Raw genomic sequence first — 27,374 nt, forward strand, 5'->3', positions numbered from 1 at the left:
GGGGCCTTTTTCCCATTAAGAAGGAATGTTATCTTTTAAGGAGTATCTTGTTGGTGCTAGAATGTTGCTCTATATGGTTGAACAGGTATTTCTGCTGATGGGGAGGTTTGGTTGATGCATAATGCAGATACACAATGCACAGTAGAGGAAAGAGAGGAGGCCAAAGGGCAGAGAAAAAAAATTTTTTTTTTTTTTGGCCACACCACGCGGCATGCGGGGTCTTAGTTCCCCGACCAGGGATTGAACCCAAGCCCCCTGCAGTGGAAACACAGAGTCTTAACCACTGGACCGCCAGGGAAGTCCCCAGAGAAAATTTTTTATGTTTAAATTTTCCTTGTCTTGCCATAAAATATGAATTTTATTTCACAAATAATACAAAAGAACAAGCTGGATCAATTTCCAGATTCACTCATTTAATAGGAACTCTGCTAGGGGCTAAGGATGCTCTGGTAAGCCTGTCATTTATCTCACACATATGCCTCAGCGCTTCTATATGCCCTGCTGTAGCAGGTCTGAAAGGCTACAAACTTCATTTCCGAGGATCCCAATGCTGATGGGCAGAATTGGTGAGGAACAGAGGGAAGAAAATGGTTAAAAGTTTTAACACTTTAGTTAATACCTGAAACTATAGTTATTTTCTGACAGCTTGGAAATTATGCAATGTGTTAGCTGTTTAAGAATTCACTCAGATGAAAAGAATAATCACATGGTTTATTACTATTATACAAATAAGTTACATTAGGGTTGTTCAGATTTTTTTTTTTTTCTAGACCCTTAAAAATCTTGAAGTAGCTTAGGAATTTGAAAAAAAATGGGAATTTGGAAAGTTGTGCAGAGGATTTTGGATGAAAACCCAATTCCTAATAAACAAAATACATGGAACAGGCAGGAATATATCATAGTATTCAGCCATTAATTGGGAAAGGAGACCAGGAGCACTTGCTATGTTCAAATTCCAAGGTCTTAGCTTAGATTGATGTAGTAAATAGAAAGGAATTGCTAATGGTACAAAGTGAGAAATGTGGGTAGATGCAGAAATAAAAGGATATTTCTACAATAAAATGTTATGTTAACAAAAAAAAGTCCACAGGAAAGTAGTCATCCCCAAATATTTCTGTAGCAGCAACTCCATTTGAAACGTACGAAATAGGTACCACATCTACAGAGCTGACCGAAAAAAAGTTCCCGCATTTGAATTCATCAGACCCAATTTTAGCTATCACAAGGAGTAACAAAAGATAGACTAAAAAGTGTGTTTAGAGAAAAGTAGATAAATTAAGTTTACTGAGTGAAGTTCTCATTATGAATAACTGAGATGGAACCACACAGATGATTTGGGACATCATTACAAGATAAGATCAACACTGTCACACGCTTGTGTCAGGACACTTTTTTTAGAGAGCCTTTACTATTAAACAATTGTCATTCCAATACATAGAGGTTTTGGCTAACAAAGTGTTTAACCTCCATTTCTCTATCAATATTAACTTTTTTTTTTTTTTTTTTTAAATTTGGGAAGTTCTTTTTGCTTAAAGATTGCCAGAATTTGGGGGAATTTTTTTTTTTTTTTTTGGCTGTGTTGGGTCTGCCTTTCTATGCGAGGGCTTTCTCTAGTTGTGGCAAGCGGGGGCCACTCCTCATCGCAGTGCGCGGACTTCTCACTGTCGCAGCCTCTCTTGTTGCGGGGCACAGGCTCCAGACGCACAGGCTCAGTAGTTGTGGCTCATGGGCCCACTTGCTCCGCGGCATGTGGGATCCTCCCAGACCAGGGCTCGAACCCGCGTCCCCTGCATTGGCAGGCAGACTCTCAACCACTGCGCCACCAGGGAAGCCCAATATTAACGTTTTCAGATTATTTATGAGCAGATCCTCACAATCCTGTGAGGTAAGTTGGCACTCCTACTATTTTTTTCCCACTAAAGGAGGAGGAAGAGGGGCTTCCCTGGTGGCGCAGTGGTTAAGAATCCGCCTGCCAATGCAGGGGACACAGGGAAGATCCCACGTACCCCGGAGCAACTAAGCCCGTGCGCTACAACTACTGAGCCTGAGCTCTAGAGCCCGTAAGCCACTACTACTGAGCCCCTGCACCATAACTGAAGCCCGGGCGCCTAGAGCCCATGCTCTACAAGAGAAGCCACCACGATGAGAAGCCCATGCACCGCAACAAAGAGTAGCCCCCGCTCACCCGCAACTAGAGTAAGCCCGTGCGCAGCAACGAAGACCCAACGCAGCCGGAGAAGGAAAAGAAACAGAATCTTTTGCAGGAATACACACATCTTTACCAAAATTAAGAACCCATCTAGGAGGGCTATTCATCAAAAATCTCTTTTCATTGTAACTATTCATTCTACCCAAGTAGAAAAAATAGCTATAATTAGTTACTTATTAATGAAAAGGAAGAAGAAAGAAAATGGGGGATTTCAGCATTGTTTCAGTTGGAGAAGTGAAGTATTGGGTTGGCCAAAAACTTCCCAAACCCGAATGAACTTTTTGGCCAATCCAACAGAATGGCTAATTGACACTAAAATTCCTGAAAACAATTTTTAAAAGCATGAAAAGTGACATTTTATTCCACTTTATATACTGCTTATATCTAACTAAGCAGCTTATTTTATGGGGTCTAATTTCGTCTGAAAATAATTTTTTGACCATCCTTTTTAATAGGCTAGAGTTAAACCCATTTTATAATTCACTTACTTATAAACACACATTTGTTATATAGAAAAGTGGGGTGCCTAAAAGCCTATCAGCAAAGTAACTTTTCAATCTGAAATTATACAATAATGCCAGACAGTTTCCTAAATAATATTTTTATCATAAAATGTCAGTGGCTCCCCAGTGTTACTGAATAAAATTTCAACCCCTTGCTCTGGCACTGAAGGCCGCTACAATGTATGTACGTCTTCAAACTTGCCTTAGTTACTAAATTTGACAAACTGCTTTAGTCTTTTCAGCTAACATGTCACTCTGTCCATGCAATAATAGCACACAGCCAGAAGTAACCTTTCCCTCCTCTTAACTTCCACAGCATTCAGTTCACCACTCACAAGTTATTTACCACGGCACTGTCTTATTTTTATGTGCAAGTCTTATCAATGTTACTATACTGAAAGCCTAAGCCCAAGTATGTATGCATGGTGTGTGCGTATGCTTTATCGCTTTCATTGTCAGGCATAGTAGGCACTCAAAAGTATTTTTCTATAATCTTTCCCTCCTCTATGGAGAAGTCTTTTAGGTTCGGAAGGAGTAGAAAGAGCGAAAGGAGGCGCAGTGGTCCATTGTTAATCTCCATAAATTATACTTATTATGTGTATAATGTTTTCTGGTTTGTAAAAGGCTTTATATGTCTCTCTTCACATGACATAAGAAACAAACACCAAAGAAAAATGAACAGTGTTTAAGATCAGGGCTATTAGCAAATATTTAGGAAAAATAAAGATAAGGAGACAAGAGGAAATGGCTAGCTTTGCGGAGGTAACAAAAATATGGTTAATTTAAAAGGAAATTTAAAAAGGCTAGAAAAGATTAACTGGAGGATGTCTACAGGATTTTAGAACACCAAAGTTTTAAATTATACTGCAACAAGGGGATAATGAAGGCAATGAAAGATTGTAGGAAAGTGATAAAGGAAGAGCCCCACAGTTTGCAAAGTCCCTAGTCAGCCAGGGGTACTTCAGAGCAGGAATCCAGCAAGGGTACTTGAGAACAGAAGAAAACGCTATGCTGGGGACTGAACAAAACGTGGTCCGGGATTTCCTCAGAGGCAGAACCCATTCTTGTTAAAGCTGGAAGCTGGGGACGGGCACTCAGGTACCTACGAAGAAGGTAGCAGTCTTTGAAGAACTTAGCAGAAGGTGATCTGGGTGAAAACAGGAGATATCATGAAATTCTTATTGAGAGTCTTGACTTCACAGGTTGATACTTTGAATGTCGTGGAATCGTTTTGGTCAGATACCCAGGACTCCCAATGTGTTTCTGAAAAGATACATTTTCTCCTACTGCCCATACTCGGGTCTCTATCAACACTGGCTGCCTCTGACCCAATCTTCCTCTCCCCAACCACAGGGCAGTTTTGAAAACATGAACAATACTTGTTATAAGTGTTTGGTGTGAATCCTCTGACTTGGAGGGAGTTTAAGCTTAGCTGGCATGAGCTTTCATGCACAGTTGGCTTTAAGTTGGGAGAGAGGGATATGGATGGTGTCTGGGCACTTGGTTAGGCCCAAGATAACCAAAAGGTGAGAAACAAGCTGTTGAGGATCATAGGATTTTTTTTTTTTAATTTTTAAATTTTTTTGGCTGTGCAGCCTGTGGGATTTTAGTTCCCCAACTAAGAATCGAACCTGGGCCCTCAGCAGTGACAGTGTGAAGTCCTAACCACTGGACAGCCAGGGAATTCTCACATCATAGGATTTTCGTCAAGAGTCATAATAGTTTTGATCTGACTTGATAAACTGATTTTTATTTACCTGAATGTGAAAGGTTTCCCCCTAAAGAGTAGCAAAATTAATATGAACTAATGTAGTTAATGTTGACTATAGACTGGAATTGTACAGATGGACCAGTCTCACAATGTCTTAATGATAAACAAGCTGTTTAAGGCATTCTTACTATAACTACTATGCTGGTGAAGAAATATGGATTCCTCCACCCCAACTCTGACAATCTTACGTATTTGACAATAAATATACTAGAATCGGAATCTAGATAAATATTCTAGAGCCAGAATCTAGAACCTCAGAGAATTAGATGAACACAAATGGCCTTAGATAGTCCTCAGAAATCTAGACAACATTAGATTTTCAGAGCTATGAAGGTCGTTTCACTGGTATATTTAATAAATGTTTATAGCACCTGTATGCAAGGCACAATGGGGGTATAAGACATCACTGATCCAACCAACTGGTGAGGAATTCATTATAGGCAAAATGAACAGTCAGAGCAGCAGCGCCCCAAATCAGAGCCATCCACCCAGGAGACGTCATAAAGTGCTGGCCGAGGGTGATTAATTAGCCAGTCTAGAAGCCCAATTAAGCCTAAAAGGTGAGAATCATTTCAGGTCTGACCTCTTCCAGACAACTCTCCCATAGCCTCTTATCAAACAAGTTGTTTTTCTTTTTTCAATCACCTTCTAAGATGTAGAAGATAATTCATCTCAGCCAGTCTCTATTTTCTAACAAACACCTGATGACATGTGGGAGTAAATAAAGCCCAGCTCACAATTTTCTAGTCAGCAAGGGCTCCAGGGTGGCTTCAGTTCAACGAGGAGTGAGCACCAACTCTGGCATATAAGACATGGGTCATGGAGACAGAATTTTTTTCCCAACGTGGCTTCTCTGATGTTGAATAAGGTATGAAGTTCGGGTGAAGCCTTTTCCACATGTATCACACTGATAGGGTTTCTCACCAGTGTGGATTTTTTGATGCTCAATAAGGCTTCTATTCCTAGTGAAACTTCTCTCACACTCATTACATTTATAAGACACGGGAGCCTCAACATTTTCCCACTGGCTTTCCATCCTCCCCTGACTCTCCCAGGTCTCTCCACGGTCAGGATTCTGAACGTTTTTATTGCCGTGGATCCTCTGATGTCTCAGGAGATGTGAATTGCGCCTAAAGGCTTTGCCGCACACATTGCACTGGTATGGCTTCTCCCCAGTGTGGATTTTGTGATGTTCAAGGAGGCTGCAGCTCTGGCTAAAGGTTTTCCCACAGTCATCACACTCGTAGGGCTTCTCCCCGGTGTGAGTTCTCTGGTGTTTGATAAGGTTTGAACTGTGACTGAAGACCTTGCCACATTCCTCACACTCATAAGGTTTCTCCCCAGTGTGGACTCTCTGATGAATGACGAGGGCAGAGCTCCCGATGAAGGTCTTGCCACACTCCTCGCATTCATAGGGTTTCTCCCCAGTGTGGATTCTCCTGTGCTTAGTCAGGCCTGAACTCTGAGCAAAAGTCTTTCCACATTCATGACAGTAATGCCGCCTATGCCCTGCAGAACTTTTCTGCTTTCTTCGTAACCTGCCCTCCTGATCACCAGCTTCTGCACGTGCAGGAATCTGGCCAATGGCTTCACCCAAGTGGCATGGTATCTGACCAGACTCTTGTCCTGGATGGTCCTCGTCTGGAGGCAGGTCCCTGATCTTCGTCTGCACTGCACCACCTGAACAACAAATGGCCAGCAACTGTCAATTATGCTCTACCACAGAGGAAAGCTTTGTGATGAGTCCCAGGGAGGCAAGAATTATAGAGGTGTATATATGCCATGGATGAAGATTTAAGTACTAGAATAAAGATGGGAATAAAGGGGGAGAACAGGGGTGCTGGGGAGGGAATGAGAATGAGAATGGGGCCATTGGAAGAAGGGTACAATCTGGGAATGGAGAGATTGGAGAGAAGGTGGTGAGGCCTGAAGACTGTGCTGGGGATAAATGCAGATGCTCTAAGTTCTAAGAAAGTAAGGCAGGGCCATGTGCTTAGGGTTAGATACTAAAAGGGCTGAGCAGAAGGTGACAGTAAACAAGGCAAGTGAAAGGATTTCTGAAATATTCTATGAGAAACAGGGAAAGTAGGAACTCAGAACTCACTGACCACTGGAAGGTGCAGTCATCTCTGGCTGCACCCCAGGCAGAGGCAGGGTCTGCCAAATAAAACTGGCATCAGTGCTGGGAGATCTGAGCTGGAGCCCGCACTGTGCTGTAGTGAGCTATGTGAACTCAGACAAGCCAGGCAATCTTGTGTGCCTCTGCACTGCACGCTCATCTCTAAGGCCAGGCTCTGCAGTCAATCTCTGGCTCACTTCTAGCTCTCACTCTATGGTCCCATGGCCCACTTCCTGAAGAGACCCCTCAGCTCTCCTGCACTATCAGGGCTAGCAACAGGAAGGGAAGGGGAAGAAATGAGCATTTACTGAGCATCTACTATGAGCTGGACCTGTACTAAGGACTGTACCTCCTTCATCCCACTTAAACTGAACTGACCAGGACACTGGCAGGACAGATAAAAAAGCAAGGCTCAGAAGGGTTAATAAACTAGTCACACAGCTGGTTAGTAGTTGGGATTCAGAAATGGTTGTTCTAATTCCAAACATAATTCAAACAGTTTCTAACAGCCTAGTAGATTCTAATACACAAAGGAAGCCAGGAAACCTTATAAGAAATCAGTGCCCATTAGTCTTACCCAAGGAGATCAGGCTGCCATAGTTCTCCTGCCTTTCATCTCTGTAGAAGTTCACCTGAGATGAATCCAGCTGTGTCCATCCAGGAGCGAGGGTCAGGGCCACATCTTCCATTTTCAGCAGCCCCTGAAACAGTGAGGAATTCCATGTAATTCCTCTTGCCCAAAATCACTCCCAAAGCTGGGTACATGCAATGAAGGAGTGTCCCCTTTACAGGAGCTCTTTACAAAAAAGCAAGTATGGCATACTTATGCCTACTTAACCCTATCTCTAATAACATCTCTGTCAAAAAAATAACCATTAAAGGAAAGAAATACACACATTATCAGTACTTTCATATAAACATCTAAACAGTCCAGAAGGTGAAAGGTTTGGAAAAACAAGGGCCAGTGCAGTGAAAGGAGTGGAACCATATCCAAACTTTTCAAAATATTTGTGGTGTGCTTTGGCAAAGTGGGGATGGGGGCTTATTTGTATTAATGATTTTAAAATACAATGAAATCTAGGTCTGAGGTGAGGAAAAACCAGGGAAAATAGGTTCTACAGAGCCTCAAATACTGAGATCTTCAAGCAGGACATGAAAGACTGGGTAAGAAATTAAAATCCAGGTTAAGTAAAGACTATTCAAATTGTAATATTAAATCTTAGACTAAAAGCACATGCCCTATCTGTTCCTTCAAGTTTAAGTTCCTAGAGGGCAGCGGGCATGACTTTATATCCCTCACTAGCAGCATAGTTTATGATACTTAAAAAAACAAAACTAAATCACCATCACAACAAAATCTTCAGTTTGTATTTGCTAAATTTCCCTTGCTGAAGAAGAAAATCTCCTTGATGAAGGAGCTGACCAAACAGATGGCTAGGAAAAGCAGGGAAGCACAGTCTCCAAGCTAGGAGTGAAACAGGAAAATCCTCTTAAGTGAACACCAAAATAATGACAGATGATGATTAGCAACCTTGGGATAAATGAGAATACTCAAACTCCATGTAGATCCAGGATGAGGGTGGAGGAGGCATGGAGAGAAAGGGATCTGATGGGAAGCCCATCAGCAGTGAAGGGTGCTGGGTGCTGGGGGAGGGACAGGGGCTCCACCTCACCTGGGACTCTGGAGCAAGCCTGGTGGCTACCACTGCATCTTCTCTGCAGCGCCCTCCAGAGGCAAGCCTAGGAACCTGGAGAACTAAGAAGGAAAGAAGCTCTGGATGAGATTGACCCTGACATTCAACCTCCCTGGCATTCAGCCTCCCTGAGCCGTGAAGTCCAAGTTCAAAAACTGCATAAATTCCCATAAAGAAGCTTATAGAGTGTGTCTTTCCAAAATTCCTGATCCCTGCCAGCTCAAATCCTAGGGCCTGAAGAGATGTGGTGTACTCCACAGATGCACAAAACGATGGGCTGGATCCTTGGTAAGAAATGGTAGCAACATAAAAACAAAACAAAGCATTCCATCTGAAGAGTCTTTAATCTTGAATTTTTCTGAGAGAGGGAATAAGAGGATTTCTGTGGTTTCTTTTTTTGGCCGCACCACGCGGCATGAGGAACTTCCCTGACCAGGGATTGAACCCACGCACCCTGCAGTGGAAGCACGGAGTCTTAAGCACTGGACCATCAGGGAAGTCCCAAGGATTTTTGTTGTTGTTAAAATTTCTTTAGTAGCTCTTTGGGTGCTTTATTCTTTTTTTTTTTAATTCTTTTTAAAAATTTTTGGCTGCATTGGGTCTTCGTTGCTGTGAGCAGGCTTTCTCTAGTTGTGGCGAGTGGGGGCTACTCTTCGTTGCGGTGCACAGGCTTCTCATTGCGGTAGCTTCTCTTGTTGCAGAGCACGGGCTCTAGGCACATGGGCTTCAGTAGTTGTGGCACGCAGGCTCAGTAGTTGTGGCTTGTGGGCTCTAGAGCGCAGGCTCAGTAGTTGTGGCACACAGGCTCAGCTGCTCCACAGCATGTGGGATCTTCCCGGAGCAGGACTCGAACCCGTGTCCCCTAGCATCGGCAGGTAGATTCTTAACCACTGCGCCACCAGGGAAGCCCTGGGTGCTTTATTCTTTAGTTCTGAAAGACTAAGAGGAGTCAGATAAGGCTGGGCCCAGAAAGGAGGAAATGGGAGTCTGCTTATATAGAACTTGCTCAGATTTGAGAGAAGTAAAGGGGAAGTTTAGGTTTTCCTATAAAAGGTGAACTTTGCTGGAGGCAGGAAACAAGTTAGGTTAGGCTAGGACCTCTGTTCAGAAATAAAGATTTCCTGTTGGCTGGTGTATCCTAGTGTTGTTTGTCTTGGAAATCTGCCCAGATGTTCACAGTACATGGGGAACACTCGGGAACATATAACAGTTTCCTACTGAGTGATTTTCACCCTGTTCTAAGTGACAGGTTTAGAAGATTTATACTCTTTGGTTTGTAGAAATCCTACAATTCTGGAATGTTCTGACTGGCTTTACATATTCTGCCTTATATTCCTCATAGCACTCACCAATATCTGAAATCATATTAATTTATTTGCTATTCTCCTTACTAGAATGTAAGCTCCATTGGAGGAAGAAATCTGTCCTACTGACAATGCTATCCCTGGTACCTATAACACTGGCTACCACGTAGGGAGCCTCCAGAAATATATGTTGAATGAATGGAGATCACTGTGTTGCTACAAAAATCAACTCTTTCCAAACACCAATTTTAATAAAGTCTTATTTACCATGTCCAGGTTTGGTTAGGAAAGCTTTCCACTATTGTTTGAAATTTCCCTATTAGTCTCAGTCTCAAAGTAAAGTAGATCTGCAAGGGGCATATAAGACACCTATCAACAGATCTTTCAGGTGATCCTTAAATGAAATTGGTTGGAGTCTGCAGAATTCATACTGCCCAGAAGATAATACTCACCTCTGTCTGGTAAGGACTGGGATCCCAAAGATTCATGCTTGAGTGGAGCCTTTCTTGGCTGGAACTGGGTATTTCGTGACCTCTGAGCTGGTGTCAACACTGCCATCTTGCAACAGAGCAGTTCTTGCTCCTGGTCACCACCTGGGACCTAGAAGTCATTCATTTATTTATTCATCAGACACTTCTATCACACTCTCTATGTGCTAGTACTTTCTATTTCCCAGGCACTATTTCTAAGAGCTTTATGAATATTAACTCACTTGATGCAGAGCGCAACAACCTTATGAGCTAGGTACTTTTATTATCTGTATTTTTGTAATGGGGAAACTGAGGCACAATGTTTAAGCAACTTGCCCAAGGTCACCCAGCTAAAAGCAGAAATGTTAGGATGGGAGCTCAGGCAGAATGAATCCAGCGCCCACGCTCTTAAGCGTTACTCTGTGCTCCCTCATTATATATATTTGTGCTTTTATGAAAACTCTTTGGGAATTGGGGCTAAGTTCTCAGAGAATACTAATATGTTTTCTTATCTAAAAAATGAAAATAATAATTTCTAGCTTACAGGGTTTTAGAGACCAGCAAATAAGATTGCAGTGTGTGAAATCACCTAACACAGGGCCTGGTACATGGTATATCCTCATTAAATGAAGGTTTCCTTCCAGACATTTGTCATTAATTAATTTTCAAGTCACTTTCATAATAATTAGCTCATGTGCAGCTTAGAATTTCCCATATCTTCTGTAAAGAATATATGAAGAGCCTGAAGCTGAGACTTGAAATGATTCTTCTGTTACAGGGCTAAGGGGCACTAATGCCAACTCAAGAACCTTGGTCTCTGGGTCACAGGTTAGAAGTCTTTGGTCTGGTTATGTACACGCTGAAAGGAACACACAAGGACACAGAATGCTGCAATGGGAAAATAGACTCATACAACATTCAGGAAGATGCAAGTAAAAATGAACCCTGGGGTTTCTAACTTGTGGTCCACCGACTCCCTCCCACGTATTCCATGAATGTGAATAGGAAAAATAACTTTATTTTTACTAGCTTCTAAGCAAAATTTAGCATTTCCTTCAATTATGAATGGAAGCCACAAACCAAGGTGTTATAAGCAGTACACAGGAATCTGTCACCAACTGAAACTGCAGATGTTCTCATATCACATTACAACCAGGTAAATGTCAAAGTCATTCATCACCACTTTGAAATTATACTAGTTATTAGGCCTGTCCCTAGATGTTACTATTTAGTGCATTAATTTTAAAAAGCACATATATAACTTTATCATACATTTAATGCTTTGCTAACTGTATTTCAATATAATTGAGTTCTTTTTAATCCTTTATATTTTCCTTTATGTATTTAAAAAATACTATTATGTGAAGGAGTCCAGGGACTTCACCTTACTGGCAAAGAGGTTCATGGTACAAAAAGAGACTGAGAACTTCTGGATCTTAAAGAAAAGCCCCTCACTCTGACCTGGAGATTTCAGGAAGAAACAGACCACAGCTTTCAGAGGCTAAACCTGTTCTCTCTACCTGCGGCATCGGCTCATCCAACTGCTTCTCCAAATACTCCAAGAGCACCACCACCTCCTCCCCGCTCTCGGGATGCTGCTTCCGCACCCAGCTCTGCAGGTCCCCCGGCAGGATGGTCAGGAACTGCTCCAGCACCAGCAGCTCCAGGATCTGCTCCTTAGTGTGCACCTCAGGCCGCAGCCACAGTCGGCAGAGCTCCCGGAGCCGGCTCAGAGCCTCGCGGGGCCCCTCAGCCTCCGGGTAGCGGAAGCCTCGGAAGCGCTGGCGGGAGTGCTCGGAGCCCGGAGCTGGGCTGACTGGGGCGCCCGCCTCAGCAGCCAAGGCGGAGGCTTCCTCCTTCTCCACCTTCACGGTCAGGATCCCGGTCCGGTCCTCTGCAGACTGGGCGTCCAAGGCTGCGCTTTCCTTCGATTCTCTAGCCATCCTGGACCAAGGCAGTACTTGGGCCTCACTCTAGCTGGGAGCTGTATTTCTTCGAAAAATTCTTGAAAGGTGGGAAATCACAATTTTACTGTAAAACTGCAGTGGTCCCCTTCCGCGTGTCCAGGGACCCAGGACACCCCTGGGGCGCAACTTCACAGATTGCCCGCTGTAGTCCGTGCCTTTGCAGCGTCCTCCTCTGCACCCCACCCCGAATCCCACAATAAGTAACCCCAAAGGATGTCTTGGTGGAATGAACAGATTCCAGATGCTGGAGAAAAATTGAGGCTGGGGCACAGGAAGCCTCGGTGGGAATCAATGCCACTTCCCGGGCTCTCTAGGAAGCACCTCTCGGTGGTTGTCCCCGAGTTAACCCGTTAGCAACCATGCCCTTACCTCCACTCAAGGGAAGCAGTTAGGGGAAGGAGAAAAAAAGGATGACAGGCTCTGTATCATAAGAAATAAGACTAGATCTTACAGTCCTGTAAGGATGCTGTTGTGCCCCCCACCCCATGCTCTGATGTAAAGCTTGATTACAGAGCTGGCATAAAATTGACACTAAAATTCAGAAGAAAGCAGGGCTTGCTCAGAGCACCAGGCAGGAGGACATGCCCTTTCTCTCAGAAACATCGAAAAACACATCACCAGGCACTTGCTTGGAGAAGCAGTGGCTGCCCCTGGCTCTTGCTCCACTCCAGCTGCCGTTCTTCCCTCCCTTTCAAGGCTAAACTACTTGGAATAAAGCCCTCCTATCTCTGACTCTAGTCCTCACCTTAACACACTGTAGGCGGCAAACTGCCAACAAAGCCATTGAAATTGCTCCTGCAAAAGTAACTAGAGATTCTGTCCCTCTTCCCCTCCACACACAACAGTTACCACTTTCTATTTCCCATGGCTTCCTCTCAGGCAACCAGGATTTCCAGGCTTCCCACTTCCAGAAACTCTCTAGTCCCTGGCATCAGGGACCATATTATCTTGGGCTTTCATTCTTCTTGTTTCTTTCCAGCCCTCATTTATGGTCTTGCATAGTGGTTAGATCCACCGACTCTCAAGCCAAGATACCTGGGTATGTAATCCTGGCTGTAACACGTACTAGCTGGGTGACCTTGGTAAATTACTTATCCTCTCTGTGCCTGACTTTCCCAATCTATAAATGGGGATAGTAACAGTAGATAGTGATGGAGGAAATTTTCACCTGTTGAGGTATGGGGAAGTCATTCTGATTTATATGATGTACATCTGTTCTAACCATTAAAAAAGAATGCATTTACCATATTGTTCACAATGTCCACTTTGAAGATAGAGATAAATGCCCCCCCACCCCGCCCATGATGCCAATGCTATTACTCCTTCGAAGATGAGGGTCCCTTCCCAGACACCAAGGTCATGCTGACTCGCTGTGTATGTGCTAATCTGTCTCTTTTGAAACCTTGAAGGAATGCACCCCTGTCATGTTTGATATTTGTTCTTTGTTCTGACAAGATATGAAACTGTGGTTCAGGCATCCAAAACGGAACCGGGTAGCCATTGTGCATGTGGTTTCAGAAATGTTCCTGCGTCACTGAGAACCTGAATTTTCTGAACTGTATCAAACTCAAGGACACTACCAGCTATTCTCAAAACAATATCTGCTAGTAGCTGCCAGCTGCAACCTTACGGTCTCAAGGTCTCCCCTTGTAACTATGTAACCCATTTTGGACCCCAACCAACCCTTGCTTAGCAAGCACCCTTACTTCTTGCCAGCTCCAATCCTAATTCTTTTATTTATTTATTTGGCTGTGTCAGGTCTTAGTTGTGGCATGTGGGATCTTTCGTTGTGGCGCACGTGCAGGCTCAGTAGTTGCAGCACACAGGCTCTCTAGTTGTGGCGCATGGGCTCTAGAGCACGTGGGCTTAGTTGCCCTGTGGCATGTGGGAATCTTAGTTCCCCAACCAGGGATCGAACCCATGTCCCCTGCATTGGAAGGCAGATTCTTAAACACTGGACCACCAGGGAAGTCCCCTCCAATCCTAATTCTTGACAATTTGTGTACAAATTGTTTTTTGCCTACCTAAGCCCCCGCCCCCCATTTTGTAGTCTGACAGAACACAATTCAAGTGCTTCTTGAATCCATGTCTCTTGGGTTACAGTCCTCAGTTTGGCTCGAATGAAACTCTTTTCAATTATTATTATAGACTGTTTATTGATTATTGCATTGATGAAAGGGATGTTGTGAGCATTAAGGTGAGTTTTTGTGTAAAGTGCTTAGAACAATGCCTGGCCTATAATAAATTAGGCCTACCCTAAAATGGAAGCCCCGAGATTCCTTTGAACCAGGCAGGATTAGATTTTAAGCCAGAAATGACTGCAAAGTTATTTTGGTGGACCAAGATGTCAGTAAGTCCCCTTTCTACCCATGGAATACTAGTTTGATAGAAGTTTATTAAATGGAAGAATACCATGCTGATACCTTCCTGAGTTTTTTTGGTTTTTTTAAATAAATTTATTTATTTATTTTTGGCTGTGTTGGGTCTTCGTTTCTGTGCGAGGGCTTTCTCTAGTTGTGGCAAGCGGGGGCCACTCCTCATCGCGGTGCACAGGCTTCTCACTGTCACGGCCTCTCTTGTTGCGGAGCACAGGCTCCAGACGCGCAGGCTCAGTAATTGTGGCTCACGGGCCCAGTTGCTCCACGGCATGTGGGATCCTCCCAGACCAGGGCTCGAACCCGTGTCCCCTGCCTCGGCAGGCAGACTCTCAACCACTGCGCCACCAGGGAAGCCCCCTTCCTGAGTTTTTATTCCTTAGTTTTTATTCCCTCTGCAGTTCACAGGATAACAAAGAGATAAAACTTAAGAAAATGAGAGATGTCAAGGCTGTTACAAAGGAAAACTACTAGAAAATATTCTTCTCTTGATGAGCTGCCACAGGAGGTACAGGGCACTGCCATGAAGTACTGGCAAAATAAGTGAAACTGAATCTAGTTTCTAGATCCTAATGCCTTTGTATAGGTGAGATACAGAAGCAAGTTAAGCAGTTTTCAAACACCTCAGAACATTAGGATTATTGGAGAGCTTTCAAAACACCCTGATACCTTGGCTGAAACCGAAATCAATTAAATCAGAATGTCAGAGAGTGGGACTCAGGCATGAATGACTTTAAATATTTCCTAGGTGATTCCAGTATGCAGTTGAGTTTGAGAATTAATGAGTTAAATGATACTTAAAAGAAGTAATCAACCAAATCCAGAATGTGGGACATTCTATATTCTATAGAACAGAAGATTCAGGTTCTTCAACAAATAAATGGCATCTTTCAAAAAGGCAGGGGAGAAAGGGGAGCTGTCATAGATTAAAAGAGACTGAATAGATATACCAACCAAATGCAACGGTAAACCTTATTTGGGCCCTAATCAGACCAAAACAACTGTAAAATGGCATATTTGAGACAACTGGGAAAACTATAACACAATGACATTAAGGAATCACTACCAATTTAGTTGCCATAATGATACTATGTTTATGTTAAGGAAAAAGTCCTCATTTGTTAGAAATTCATACTGAAATTTGTACTTGTGGGTGAACTGATAGACTGTCTAGATTTGCTTTGAAATACTCAGAAAGAAACAGAGAAAGAAAGAAAATGGTGCAAAGATGAGACTTGTTGAAGTTGCGTGACAGCCAGAGGGGGGTTCATTGTAATATTCTCTTTACACTTATATATGTTTGAAATTTTCCATAGTAATTTTCTTTTAAATTAAACAAAATCCTACCTTCCTTCCTGAATAATTCCATCCAAAAGCCTTTAGGTAGGGCCAAAGGAAGTGGGAGAGGAGGTGGCAGCCCAGCCCAGGGTGAGTTCGGAGCCCCAGTGAGTGAGAAGAGTGTTCAGAGGGGTGAAGGGAGGAAGCTACAGCAGGAGAATTTACACTGAAATATTACAACTACCTACTCCACAGACACCATTCACGTTTCACCAACGTAAGATCTGAGGTCTGAGCCCATGAGAGGAGCAAGACGACATGGGGAAATTGATTACACACAGGAAGGATTAATCAATTAAGTAAATATACAAGATATTGGGAGCCAGATTCCTCATGTCAGAAAAGGAGTTACAAACCTGAAAAAGAGAAAGGCCGAAATGAATCCTGTGGTGTTGGATTGGAACTGAAGGTATTAGTGTGAACTCAAGTCCCAATATCTACAGTTACTTATAGAAATAAATATAGATGTAGGCATGTAGGTGTATATGTGTACATACAGTATTTGATAAATAGCACTGCAATGTTTTGATATAAATGGAAAAAAAATAAAATTTGGTTGACAAATAACAAATTACTTCCAGTTGTTTAAAGACTTAAAAGTCAAAAAGCAAAACTTTCACTTTTAGAAAAAAATTGGAAGCATTTTTTTATGCTCTTGAATAAAGCAAGATTTCTTTTAAAATACACAAACTGCACAAAATGTGAAGGAAAAATTTAGTAAATTTGACATCATTAAAATTTAAAACTACATCAAAAGATACCGGAAACAAGTAGAAACTACAAACAGAAGACTGACAGAAGATATTTGCAAGCCATATGATCAACAAGGATCAATATCCAGACCATACAGAGAGCATTAACAAATAAACAAGAAAAAAGCCAACAATCAAACAGAATAATTGACAAGAACTATACACAGGCAATTCATAGATGTGGAATCTGGAATGACCAACAAACATAAGCAAAGAACCTTAACCTCATTATTTACTAAGAGAAAACAAATTTTAAGCCATTTCATACCCATATCTCAGCAAAATTTTGCAGAGCTTCAATAATATTTGCTAGTAAGAATGTGAAAAATTTTGAACCCTGTACACAGCTGATGGGTGTGTAAGCTGGTATGCTCATCTTAAAAAGCAATGTCAGGGACTTCCCTGGTGGTCCAGTGGTTAAGACTCTGTGCTCCCTATGCCGGGGGGCATGGGTTTGATCCCTGATCAGGGAACTAAGATCCCACAATGCACAGCCAAAAAAAAAAGCAATGTTAGTATATACTGTATAGTAAAGTTGAAAATGATATACACATGGATTTAACAGCTTTAAATTATTTAACCTGTAGGAGTCTTGTATATGAACAATAATGTTAATTAATGTTAATGACTCAATGTTAATGAGTCACTTTTCTGAGCCAGACACTGTTTTAGATATTCAGGATACAACAGTAACAATAAAAGGACAAAGATTTCTGCCCTCATGGAGTTTATATTCCAGTGGGGATTGACAAAAAAATAAACTATGAGAAGAATAAATACATAAATTTTAATAGGACATCACGAGCACAATGTTTTAAAAAAAGGAATAAAAGAACAAAACAGAATTAGGACAAGACCCTGGTCATTTTACCAGTCTATTCCTCAAGATTGTTTACGTAGCTGGTAATCTTGAAAGATGAGATAACATATCCCAGTGGTCAATTACCAGGCTTACTTACTGCTTGTTATAAAAGCTGAGGATTTCCTAAATTCAGGCTTCCCTGGATGCAACATAGGCATGTTGTGTGTATAGCATCCACCTGAGCCCATCATGTCACCTCCTTGGGACTTGGGGGCAAGGGCAACTGATGCAAATACGATGATCTCATGCTGTTTGCTATCTATGAATAACAAGTGTTAGGCTTGCTATCTATAAGAAATGGGCTGGGAAAAAAAGAAAAAAAGTAAAAAAAAGATCAGGGCCTTATATCCTGGACCCATGCAACAAGACATGTAGGAGCACAAAAGGCCCAAGGAGGACTGTCATGCCTAAGGTTTTTGAGAATTGGAGAAGAATAACAATTACAAGGACTTTGAAATAGTATGGCTATTTGGGGGGTGGGGAGGTGGGCGGGCATCGATGCATTGGAGAAACACAATGAAACTCTGAAGGCAAAATGTGAAAGGCATTGGGCCTCCTTGGAATCATATAAAATCCTTTGTTTCTGACCCAGGAACTCGTATTTTATGCCAGATTCCATGAAACAATCACAGGCTAAGTTAATTAGCTTGTTACTAGAGTAAAATGAAATCCCAGACCCCTAAAATCTGAGGAAATATGTCCAACAGTCTTTGTCGATGTCCTTTTGCACGTATTTGTTCTTGGGTCAAAGACTCTGGTTATGCATACACATCTATCTCATGATTTGGAGCATTACTTATGAATTTTCCTTAGACATATATTCCCTTTCAGTATTATAGTGATAAAGCTTTACATGCATAATGATTTTTTTAATAATTCTAATTCCCTCAAGATATATACATATATTGGTATAGGAGGCCAGCACTCACTCTAGACACATTTTAACTCTTGCACTGCTTTTACCTCTTGAGGAACAGTCACCTTGCTGCCAGACAAAATTAAAGGTATTATGGCTAATTTGTAGACTCTTTAAAAATATTTTGGTTTAACTCCTCCCTATGGTCACTTTTAAAGACCCCCTAGAAACTAAAAGATTCACTTCTCTGCTGAAACACAGAGAAATTTAGGGACTGCTCAAGTTCCCCATCTAATTAGTAGCAAAATTAGCACTAGAAGATTTGTTACCCAGAGCTTCAGTTATCCAGTAAGATTTCTACCCACCTATATTATTTCTCATGAACAGTACCCCTCACCTACATTATTCATCAGCTGTTGTACAGGTAACAGTGGTGACTCTCCTGGCTTGGGTAGTCCACAGTCCCATGAATAAGACTGGAATTTCAGTCATACCTAAGGAAACAGATTCAGGAAAGTAAATAATAGAAGTGGAGGAAGTTGGAAAGTGGCAAATGACACCAAGCAGTTGGTTAGGTACTGTCACTGTGAAAGGCTACAGCATGAGCTGTGATGAAAGCCAGCCTTTGATGTGATCTCAAAGAGAAGTCTAGTATATTCCTTCTCTCTCCATTTCTCTACCTTGCTCCCAAGGGGATTGGGGAAACCTGGAAACAGTGCCCTAGATACCTGCATTTTCTCTATGAGTCAAAGAAAGTTTCCTAAGGGTGAACAGAATGTAGAAGACATCTAGAATTTCCCAAATTGTGAGTTGAGTTCTGAGTTAACTTCTTGCTATATGAGCTTCAGAGAATCTCCTGGTTACAGCCTTCATCTAGCTCACCTGATAGTAATACCTTTCTGTTCAACCATTAGTTCTATACCTTAAAAGTGCCCCCAAAGCATTGGCCTCTGATGCATTGGGTATCATCTTGTTAAATATTCAAGGGTAGGATGACCAGCAACTGGTCCGAGTGTGAGGATGTCATCCAGAATGTGAAGAGGAGGTGGTGACTGTGCTGGAGGATCTGGAGAGAGAACTTGGTGAACCAGGAGAGCAGATGAAAAGGTTGATGTGGGACTGTGTGTGTGTGTGTGTGTGTGTGTATGACACAAAACGAAAGTGGGTGAATCAGGGCTCTTTCTGAATAGGCTCCACCACACCTATTTCTTGTCATTCCACCACCCTTCCAGAAGTGGTTCTTAACTTCATTTATTTCTCCAACCCTTCTGAAAATATGATGGACACTATAGGTCCTCAGTGTATTAAAATTAACCACTACCATAGTAATGCCCGTTTGAATCTAAATGTTCTTAATTACTCATAGGTCCCAGCTGATCCTCTCGGGAAGGAAGTGGGAAAGGAATTGTTATGTCTCCAAACAGATCAGGAATCCCTGAAACTTCACCTCTGGTCCCATAAGCCACATCCCCTTTAAGAGGCTGGTGAGGGGAAAGGCTGCCTCTGGGGGCTCACCTTTTCTAGAAAGCCTCAGCTGACTTCAGTGGGAGGTGAGCCACTCTGCAGAAGTGAGAGTTTCAGGTAGTCAAATGGACAAGTATGGATTTTTGGTTTTTTAACACATGTTTTTTCTGGTTACACACATTTTAAAAAAAATTGATTGAATGCTAAATTTGTAATTACTCCTTAGTTTATAAGGACAGAGAGACCAGAATCACATGGTAAATAAAAGCATCTCCTGAATTGATTCTCTTTAAACTGTAATTTAAAAAAAATCTTGACTCCATTTTTGATGTTTGATCACTGACAGCTTTCAACCTCCATCTTCCCCTTCCCTTCTGCCCCACATTTGGGCAAATTTATAAGAAATCCCAGTGCCTCCTCACTTGGCACCTGAAGGAAGTTCAAGCTATGCAAGTCCTTATCTATTTGTGCAATGAGAACTATTTCCTGGACCCATCCCCTAACCACAATAAAAACCAGGGCCACTAGCTCTCACTCTCCTTATGCTACTCAAGCCAGTTCTGGACCAGCTTGGGTGCTTCCCTGCTATCCCCAGAGAGTTCCATGATGAGAGTAATAAATTTTTCATACATTCTTGTGTGTGTGCATGGCATCATCCCTAGTAACTGGGAAGGGGGGTCCATACCACCTCTGTAGGATCATCGCATTCACAGTTCAAAGATATGTAACAGAATGTGAAAGGGCCGTATAATCCCCCATCCACCCTAGTTACCATGTTGACAGTTTGTTGCATATTTTCCCTGCACAGTCAAATCTTGACACATCCATAACCATTCTGTACCATTCTGGATAAGTTCCTATGCCCATCTTCAGTCCTTTTACCAACTGATGTCCACTGTCTGAACTTTTCCTTCCTTTCTTCATCCCACGTACATGTTCTCTGTCTTTCTGGCCACTGTTTCTTCTTTTGGCCCCTGGCACCACAGATTTTATCTTTCTCATGCCCTTCTCATATTATTCCCTCTTCATATACTTTTCAGATATACACAAACTTCCTACTCTTGCATTTCATTTGGAAGATTTTCTCCCTTACAACAGGTCCCTTCTTTTCACTGGATTATTGTTTCAGATGGAAAGGTCAGGACTGATAAAGGATAGCAGTTCCAAAGAAAATACAGAGTTATACGGGAAGGTATGTAGAACACTGAGTGGGAGCATTCACCAGGATCCTAAATGTGAAAAAAACAATGGACATGAGATCAGATCAGAACATCAGCAGACAACTCCAGACCTAAGCAAAGCAACAGAAGGGAAAAACTCAGGAGATTTAATATGGTAGTTTTTAAAGCATCTTATGGATGATGATCCAATGTTCTGATGTCTTGTACTCAGAATACTGATGACTTTTTGTAACACTGAAGATGTGATGGGAAAGCACTAAGGGAATTTCAGGTGACTAAGCTTAAATGAGGAAATCTGAGAATACCAGTATGAAGCATGACACTGTAAACAGATTGGAATTTGGAGTCAAAAGCCAAGGGTTTAACTAAGAAGACCCGATGTGAGATGTTAACATTAGAGGAAGCTGGGTGAATGGTATACGAGCACTCTATCTTTGCAACTTTGTTATAAGTCTAAAATTATTCCATAATTTACAGTTACTAAAAATAAAAGTCCAGGGTTTAAGCCTTGGTGCTGAGGCTTGGGTTTTGTGAATCTTCAATTCCTCATCTGTAAAACAGGATAATGATAATACTCATTTCCCTGTGTAGTTGTTGTGAGGACCAACTGTGGTTAAGTAAATGGAAGCACTCTGAAAAACAGCGACGCACCCAGCCAATGCTGGTCACTACCCCAGGGGAGCATCACGCAGGTGTCAGAGGGAAGCAGTAGGCACAAAAGGTGTTTACTATGCAGGTACTAGTCACGGGGAACACCAAAGACCCATTTACTGTAAAACATCAGCAGAGCTCTACGTGATCTTTAGGGATTAAACACAGATACAGATCTTCCTGGCATGTTGGCTATAGCAGTGCCATTTATTACATTATTAGAAAAGTTTAGCAGCCATCTCAAAGAGAATAAATAAGAGAGATGGGGGTAGTAAGAAACAGGAAGGCGCAAAGGAACCAAAGGGAAAGTAGCAGCTTCAAAAACCCAAACCTGCCTCTTTGAATGTCCCCAGACCAAAATACATTTAGTGGAGACAGGAAGAAAGGTGTTTTCTAGTCTCAACCTACCCTGCACGACTTGGCCAGTGATCTGGAAAACTTGCACACAGGTTGGATTAGACCAGCTCAGCCACCACATGGATCTTCTGATGGCGGATAAGGTTGCAGTGGCGATTAAAGCTTTTCCCACATTTGTTGCAATGGTGAGGTCGTTCCCCTGTGTGGCTTCTCTGATGCTCGATGAGAAATGAACGCCGACCATAGCTCTTGCTGCACTGGCTGCACTGATAGGGCTTTTCTCCCTTGTGGATTCTCTGATGCTGGATGAGACCGGCACTCTGACTGAAGGCCTTCCCACACTCCTTGCAGTGGTACCGTTTCTGTATATTGTGGATTCCTCGGTGATTAAAAAGACCCGAACTCCGACTGAAGGTTTTCCCACACTCATTACATTCGTAGGGTCTTTCTCCAGTGTGAACTCTTTGATGTCGAACGAGACCTGAGCTCTGAGCAAAGCTCTTCCCACATTCTTCACATCTGTGTGGTCCGGCTCCTAAGGGGTTTCCCCAGTGCCTCTCTACCCCACCCTTGCGGTCATCAACTTCTCTGTGTCGCGGATCCTGCTGTGATATCTCCCAGGTCTGTCCGTAAGACATTTTCCCATGTGGTTCCACTCTCTCAGGACAGTCCTTCCTTAGCATCAACTCTCTGTCCTCAGTCTTGGTCATTCCATCTGAAACAAAAAAGACCAGGTAAATGTCACTTGTTCCCTGAGCCTAGTGACAGGAGGGTCACTATGTGCACAGAAATGCAAGGTGCTTCTATCCTGATGTCACTCTATGTCATAGAGTAGGAGGAGGTTAGAAGCAGAAGGGCCAGTGTGTTAACACCTTCCTCTAGGTAATGAGGGAGGTTTGCCCTCTTTGGCGAAATGCAGCTCGGTCCACCCCAACATGGACGGGGCCTGGAGAGAATTTTTTTTATACTTCTTCATGGGAAGAGAAGGGTCAGGATCAGAGTGGCTTCTTTGGAGTCTTCCCTGAGAATTCCCTCCCCTCTGTGAGGTAGGGAGCCTCCAAGTGACCCTTTCCAAGGAAACTGACCTCAGGTATACATTCATTCATTCAGTCATTTATGGAACAAGCGCTGACCTTCTCCTGTTCTAGGTGCTTCAGGCAGTATTTTATGTTTCTAATCCATAACCATCCCGGGTTCATCCCCAGCACAAAGCCTTTGCTCTAGCGCCTCTCTCTTTCTGGAAAGCTCGGACCTCAGATAACAGCAAGCCTCACTCTCTCACTTCCTTCAAGTTTTTGCTCAATTCTCACCTTAATTCTTCTATTTAAAACTACAATCTGTGTGCCCCATCCATAGCAGTCATAATCCCCCTTAGGCAGTTCTATTTGTGCTTCATTCCATAACACCACCTCCTAACATATCATCTCCTTATTTATATGCTTATTGTCTCCCCCTTGCTACAGTCTCATCTCCACGGAAACAGGATCTTTCTGGTTTATTCCCTGAGAAGCAAGCTTGGCACATAGTGGCTGCTCAATAAATATTTGCTGAATGAATAAAAGAGAAAGGACTGAAATCAGTGCTACTACTATGGCCTCAATTGACTGGCCCAGGGACCAGCGCTGAGGCAAAGGCTGCCTGTAGGACTGGTTCATGTTGGACAGTGTCCAACCAACCCAATTAGACCCTCTCTGCTTGGAGGAGTTGAAGGTGAGAATGGAGACAAACAGACCCAAACTGTCTAAATGCTAGAGAGCAGCTGCTGTGGAATTCTTAGGGTTCCCCAGGTGTGATTCCCACCTTGCAACCCAGAAAAGCCCAAGGAAAATTGCCCCCAACCCCCTCCTTTAGCCAACATCTGGCTTCTTCTCCATCTAAGTGCACTGTCCCTCACACACCTGAACAGGTACCTCTTAGGACTCCTCTGGGGTGAGACCATGGTTCTTCTCCTCCTTTTAGCTGGGAGATGACAACAGGTTTGCAAAACAGAAATGTGCCTGCAGAGAAGAAATGGGCCACAAGTGAGATCAGTACTGCTGCCCAAACTTCACATTTACATCTGAAATGCACAAAGGAACTGAGTAGAATATAAAAACGAAGACATTTCTCACCTTTTAATAATTATCATTTATACAGCCTTCCATGACTTACAAAGCACTTTCACATACATTATCAAACTAATTCACCACAAACCCCCCGATGCTATTATCCCACTTCTTTAAAGAACTAGGGAAAAAAAAAAAAAAGAAATAGGAAAAAAATAAAAAGGAAGACAGACATATAGCTAGACAGACTCTATATTTAGAAAAAAGTCTGGAAAATATACAGCAATTTGACAAGAGTGGTTACTCCTGGGGAGTTGGACTTAGAGAACTTTTACTTTTTACTATGTAAACTTATGCATTATTTGGATTTTTTTTACTATCACTATGAATTCTAAACGAAATTCAAACTCGGTGATATAAAGTAACATTAAATGTTGCTTGGCTAAAAAACAAAACAGCTGGAACTTGGATTTGGTCCTTTTAATCCCAAACACTTACTATGTTGCTTTACAAAATAAGCTTGTCCTAAATGTGTAACACACACCTGCATTGATAGTCCTATAGGGAGAATTCTCTGATCTGTAGGTGCCCTCTGGATACTCTCCTGTAGCCACTGTAGATGCTTAATAAATATTTGTTGAATGAATGAATGAATGACTAGATGGATGGATGGGGGAATAGACGTACTCAGATGTACCCTGGAAGAAGTGTTCTCAGCAGGGTTCTAGGTGCAGTTTAGAAAGTAGAAGAAGGGAGAAAATAGATGGAAAATGAAAAATCCAAGTTCATGGGGAGAGGAGGAAGAAAGTAGCAAAGGAACTGACTGGAAAGATGCTCATAAAGGAGGAAAATGAAAACAGAAAGAATTTTAATAAGATGAAGTCATGGGAGTCAGAGGAAGGTCTGCAGTGTGCACAGAATTTACTCATCAATATAATTTTAATTTAAATCAAGAGATGTGTTCCAAAACCAATGATAACTGTATGATTGGTAGGACAAATGAAATAAATAGAAGCAGGAGGCAGAGCGGCAAGAAAAGCTGTGACTTTGATACATATGGAGGTAATGTGAAAATGAAAACAGGAAACGTCTGCTGTAGATGGGTTACCAGAAGGGTAACAAAAAGTCAGAAAGAGGCTGTGATGTTATGTGTGGGAAATTAGACAGAATTTGGAGCCAACTGCTGCAGGGAGAGCTAGAATGGGAAGGCAGCTGACTCAGCCCCAAGTGCCCACTACTATACCCACTGGTGCCCAGTACTGACACCACTAAGGAGATTGCATACAAGGAAATGGCAAAGTCTATTCCATTGGATTTTCTCATCCAGTCTGCCACCTAGTAAGCATATCTCATATCTTCTGACTGCAAATGTAAACCCAAATTGACAAGGGTGGCACTGGTAATTTCTGATAAGAACAGTTACTATATATTAAGAATAATGCGTGCTAAGTGTTTTTCACATATTGTTTGTATTCAATGCTCACAACAACCTTCTGAGGTACATCTTTGTTATAGACTGAACTGTGTCATCCCCACCCCAAATTCATATGTTGAAGCCCTTTTTTGTTTATTTATTTATTTAATTTTGGCTGCATTGGGTGTTCGATGCTGCATTCGGGTTTCTCTAGTTGCGGCGAGCGGGGCCTACTCTTCGTTGCGGTGCACGGGCTTCTCATTGCGGTGGCTTCTCTTGTTGTGGAGCACGGGCTCTAGGTGCGTGGGCTCAGTAGTTGTGGCTTGCGGGCTCTAGAGTGCAGGCTCAGTAGTTATGGCACACGGGCTTAGTTGCTCCGCGGCATGTGGGATCTTCCCAGACCAGGGCTCGAACCCGTGTCTCCTGCATTGGCAGGCGGATTCTTAACCACTGCACCACCAGGGAAGCCCTGAAGCCTTGTTTTTGGAGATAAGGTCTTTAGGGATATAATTAAGGTAATTAAAGGTGGGGCCATAATCCAACAGGACTGATGTCCTTAGAAGAAGAGGAAGAACTACCAGAGCACTCTCTGACTCTCTCTCTCCCTCTCTCCACAGGCACACGAAGAGAGGAATGCCCATGTGAGGACACAGCAAGAAGGTCCCTCTCTACAATCCAGGAAGACAGGTCTCACCAGAAACCAACTCTGATGGCACTCTGATCTTCAATTTCTAGCCTCCAGAACTATGAGAAAAAAAAACTTCTGTTGTTTAAGCCACCCAGTCTGTGATATTCTGTTACAGCAGCCTGAGCAGACTAAGACAATACTATTATTAACCCCATTTTGCAGATGAAGAAACCTTGATCAATCGGTTAAGTAACCTGCCCAGGTACAAGCAGCTTCCAAGAGGCAAAGCCATGATATGAACCTGTCTGTCAAACCTTGAAGCCCATTCTCTAAAGCTGTGCTCCACAGTGATTCCTAATGTCTTCCTAAAAGTCTTCCTAATGTACCATGTGCCAGGAGACAAGAGACCTTCCAGGATGGTACCCAGGGGAAGACTGCATGCAGGGGATCGGGACAAAGACAAGCACACTAGGCACTCGGAAGCACTGAACATTGCCGGTAAAGCATCTTCTGACCCCCTGGTTTCCCAGCTCTGGTTTTTTGTTGGTTTGTACTTGACCAGGTGGGATATGTTCAACACCAGATAAATCCTGTCCCTCACCTGTCTTTCCGATACGGTGGGGCTCCTGAGCAGGGTCACATGTGAGCTGGGGCTCCTTAGGCTGGGACTGAAGGCCCAGTGACATCTGCTCTCCTAGAGACACTGTCCCTTTAGAGAGGACTTCTCGTCGGTGTCTGTAGGCTACCATCTAGAAATAAAGAGACAAGATTTGACTTCTGAAGAAATTAATTGTCTAAAGAAACATTTCCCAGAGAGAAGCAGAAAGCTGGGTCTTATTTAATCAGCAAAGTCAAGAGGATACAAAGCAGAGGACACAAGGGTCCTTGGTGACCTACATATACTCTTTCCCTGGCGAATCTCCCTTCCTACCTCGTGCTGTGGTTCATCGAGCTCTCTCTCCAGATCCTCCAGCAAAATCACTGCCTCTTCCCCACTCTCTGGACATTGCTCCTGCACCCAGCCCTGCACCTCCTTGGGCAGGATACACAGGAACTGCTCCAGCACCAGCAGGTCCAGAATCTGCTCCTTCGTGCTCACATGCGGCCTCAACCACTGGTAGCAAAGATCCCGGAGTCGGGTGAGAGCCTCCCTTGGTCCAGGGGTCTCTTGGTAGCAGAGCTGTCGAAAGCGCCTTCGGAAGATCTCCCTTGCCAGTGGATTATTGCGTTTCAGTCCGGATTCCTGCATTTGGAGGTGACTTTCTGCCTCTGCTTTCACTGTCAGTTCTTCCCAAACATCACGAGCTTGAACATCCAGGGATATAACCTCCTTGGAGTCTGTATTCATTTTGACCTTGAACAGCTTAAAAGGCACCCTCTAGCTGGAGCTATGTTTTAGAAACACCTTTGGAAG

At 42.8% G+C, this 27,374-nt stretch overlaps 2 protein-coding genes across 3 annotated transcripts; both read right to left on the bottom strand.

Moving 5' to 3' along the window:
- Positions 1–3,574: 3,574 nt before the first annotated feature.
- Positions 3,575–12,274, bottom strand: ZKSCAN4 (zinc finger with KRAB and SCAN domains 4). Its single transcript, XM_068557035.1, has 5 exons — positions 11,591–12,274; positions 10,053–10,200; positions 8,276–8,358; positions 7,180–7,303; positions 3,575–6,163 (listed from the first exon to the last, which is right to left on the bottom strand). The coding sequence occupies exons 1-5, from the start codon at positions 12,011–12,013 to the stop codon at positions 5,301–5,303; spliced, it is 1,641 nt and encodes a 546-aa protein (XP_068413136.1). The 5' UTR covers positions 12,014–12,274; the 3' UTR covers positions 3,575–5,300.
- Positions 12,275–21,846: 9,572 nt separating this feature from the next.
- Positions 21,847–27,308, bottom strand: ZSCAN9 (zinc finger and SCAN domain containing 9). Of its 2 annotated transcripts, XM_068557050.1 has the most exons (4): positions 26,892–27,308; positions 26,562–26,709; positions 23,772–23,870; positions 21,847–22,588 (listed from the first exon to the last, which is right to left on the bottom strand). In XM_068557050.1, the coding sequence occupies exons 1-4, from the start codon at positions 27,306–27,308 to the stop codon at positions 21,972–21,974; spliced, it is 1,281 nt and encodes a 426-aa protein (XP_068413151.1). In that variant the 3' UTR covers positions 21,847–21,971. The 2 variants fall into 2 exon arrangements, with proteins under 2 accessions (XP_068413151.1, XP_068413152.1); XM_068557051.1 differs by lacking the exon at positions 23,772–23,870.
- Between the last annotated feature and the right edge of the window lie 66 nt (positions 27,309–27,374).

Source organism: Eschrichtius robustus, chromosome 12 (assembly GCF_028021215.1).
Source record: "Eschrichtius robustus isolate mEscRob2 chromosome 12, mEscRob2.pri, whole genome shotgun sequence".
In the NCBI taxonomy this organism is placed as follows: domain Eukaryota; kingdom Metazoa; phylum Chordata; class Mammalia; order Artiodactyla; family Eschrichtiidae; genus Eschrichtius; species Eschrichtius robustus.

What these genes read in the sequence shown, in the direction of transcription:
- ZKSCAN4 (XM_068557035.1), bottom strand. Translation starts at nt 12,013, where the DNA reads ATGGCTAGAGAATCGAAGGAAAGCGCAGCCTTGGACGCCCAGTCTGCA. An exon ending in TGGATGAGCCGATGCCGCAG is followed by an intron (nt 10,201 to 11,590) that starts GTAGAGAGAACA and finishes AATGACTTCTAG; the next exon opens with GTCCCAGGTGGTGACCAGGA. An exon ending in GGCTTGCTCCAGAGTCCCAG is followed by an intron (nt 7,304 to 8,275) that starts GTGAGGTGGAGC and finishes TCACTGTTTCAG; the next exon opens with GGGCTGCTGAAAATGGAAGA.
- ZSCAN9 (XM_068557050.1), bottom strand. Translation starts at nt 27,308, where the DNA reads ATGAATACAGACTCCAAGGAGGTTATATCCCTGGATGTTCAAGCTCGT. An exon ending in TCGATGAACCACAGCACGAG is followed by an intron (nt 26,710 to 26,891) that starts GTAGGAAGGGAG and finishes CTTTATTTCTAG; the next exon opens with ATGGTAGCCTACAGACACCG. An exon ending in CCTAAGAGGTACCTGTTCAG is followed by an intron (nt 22,589 to 23,771) that starts GTGTGTGAGGGA and finishes TTTTTGTTTCAG; the next exon opens with ATGGAATGACCAAGACTGAG.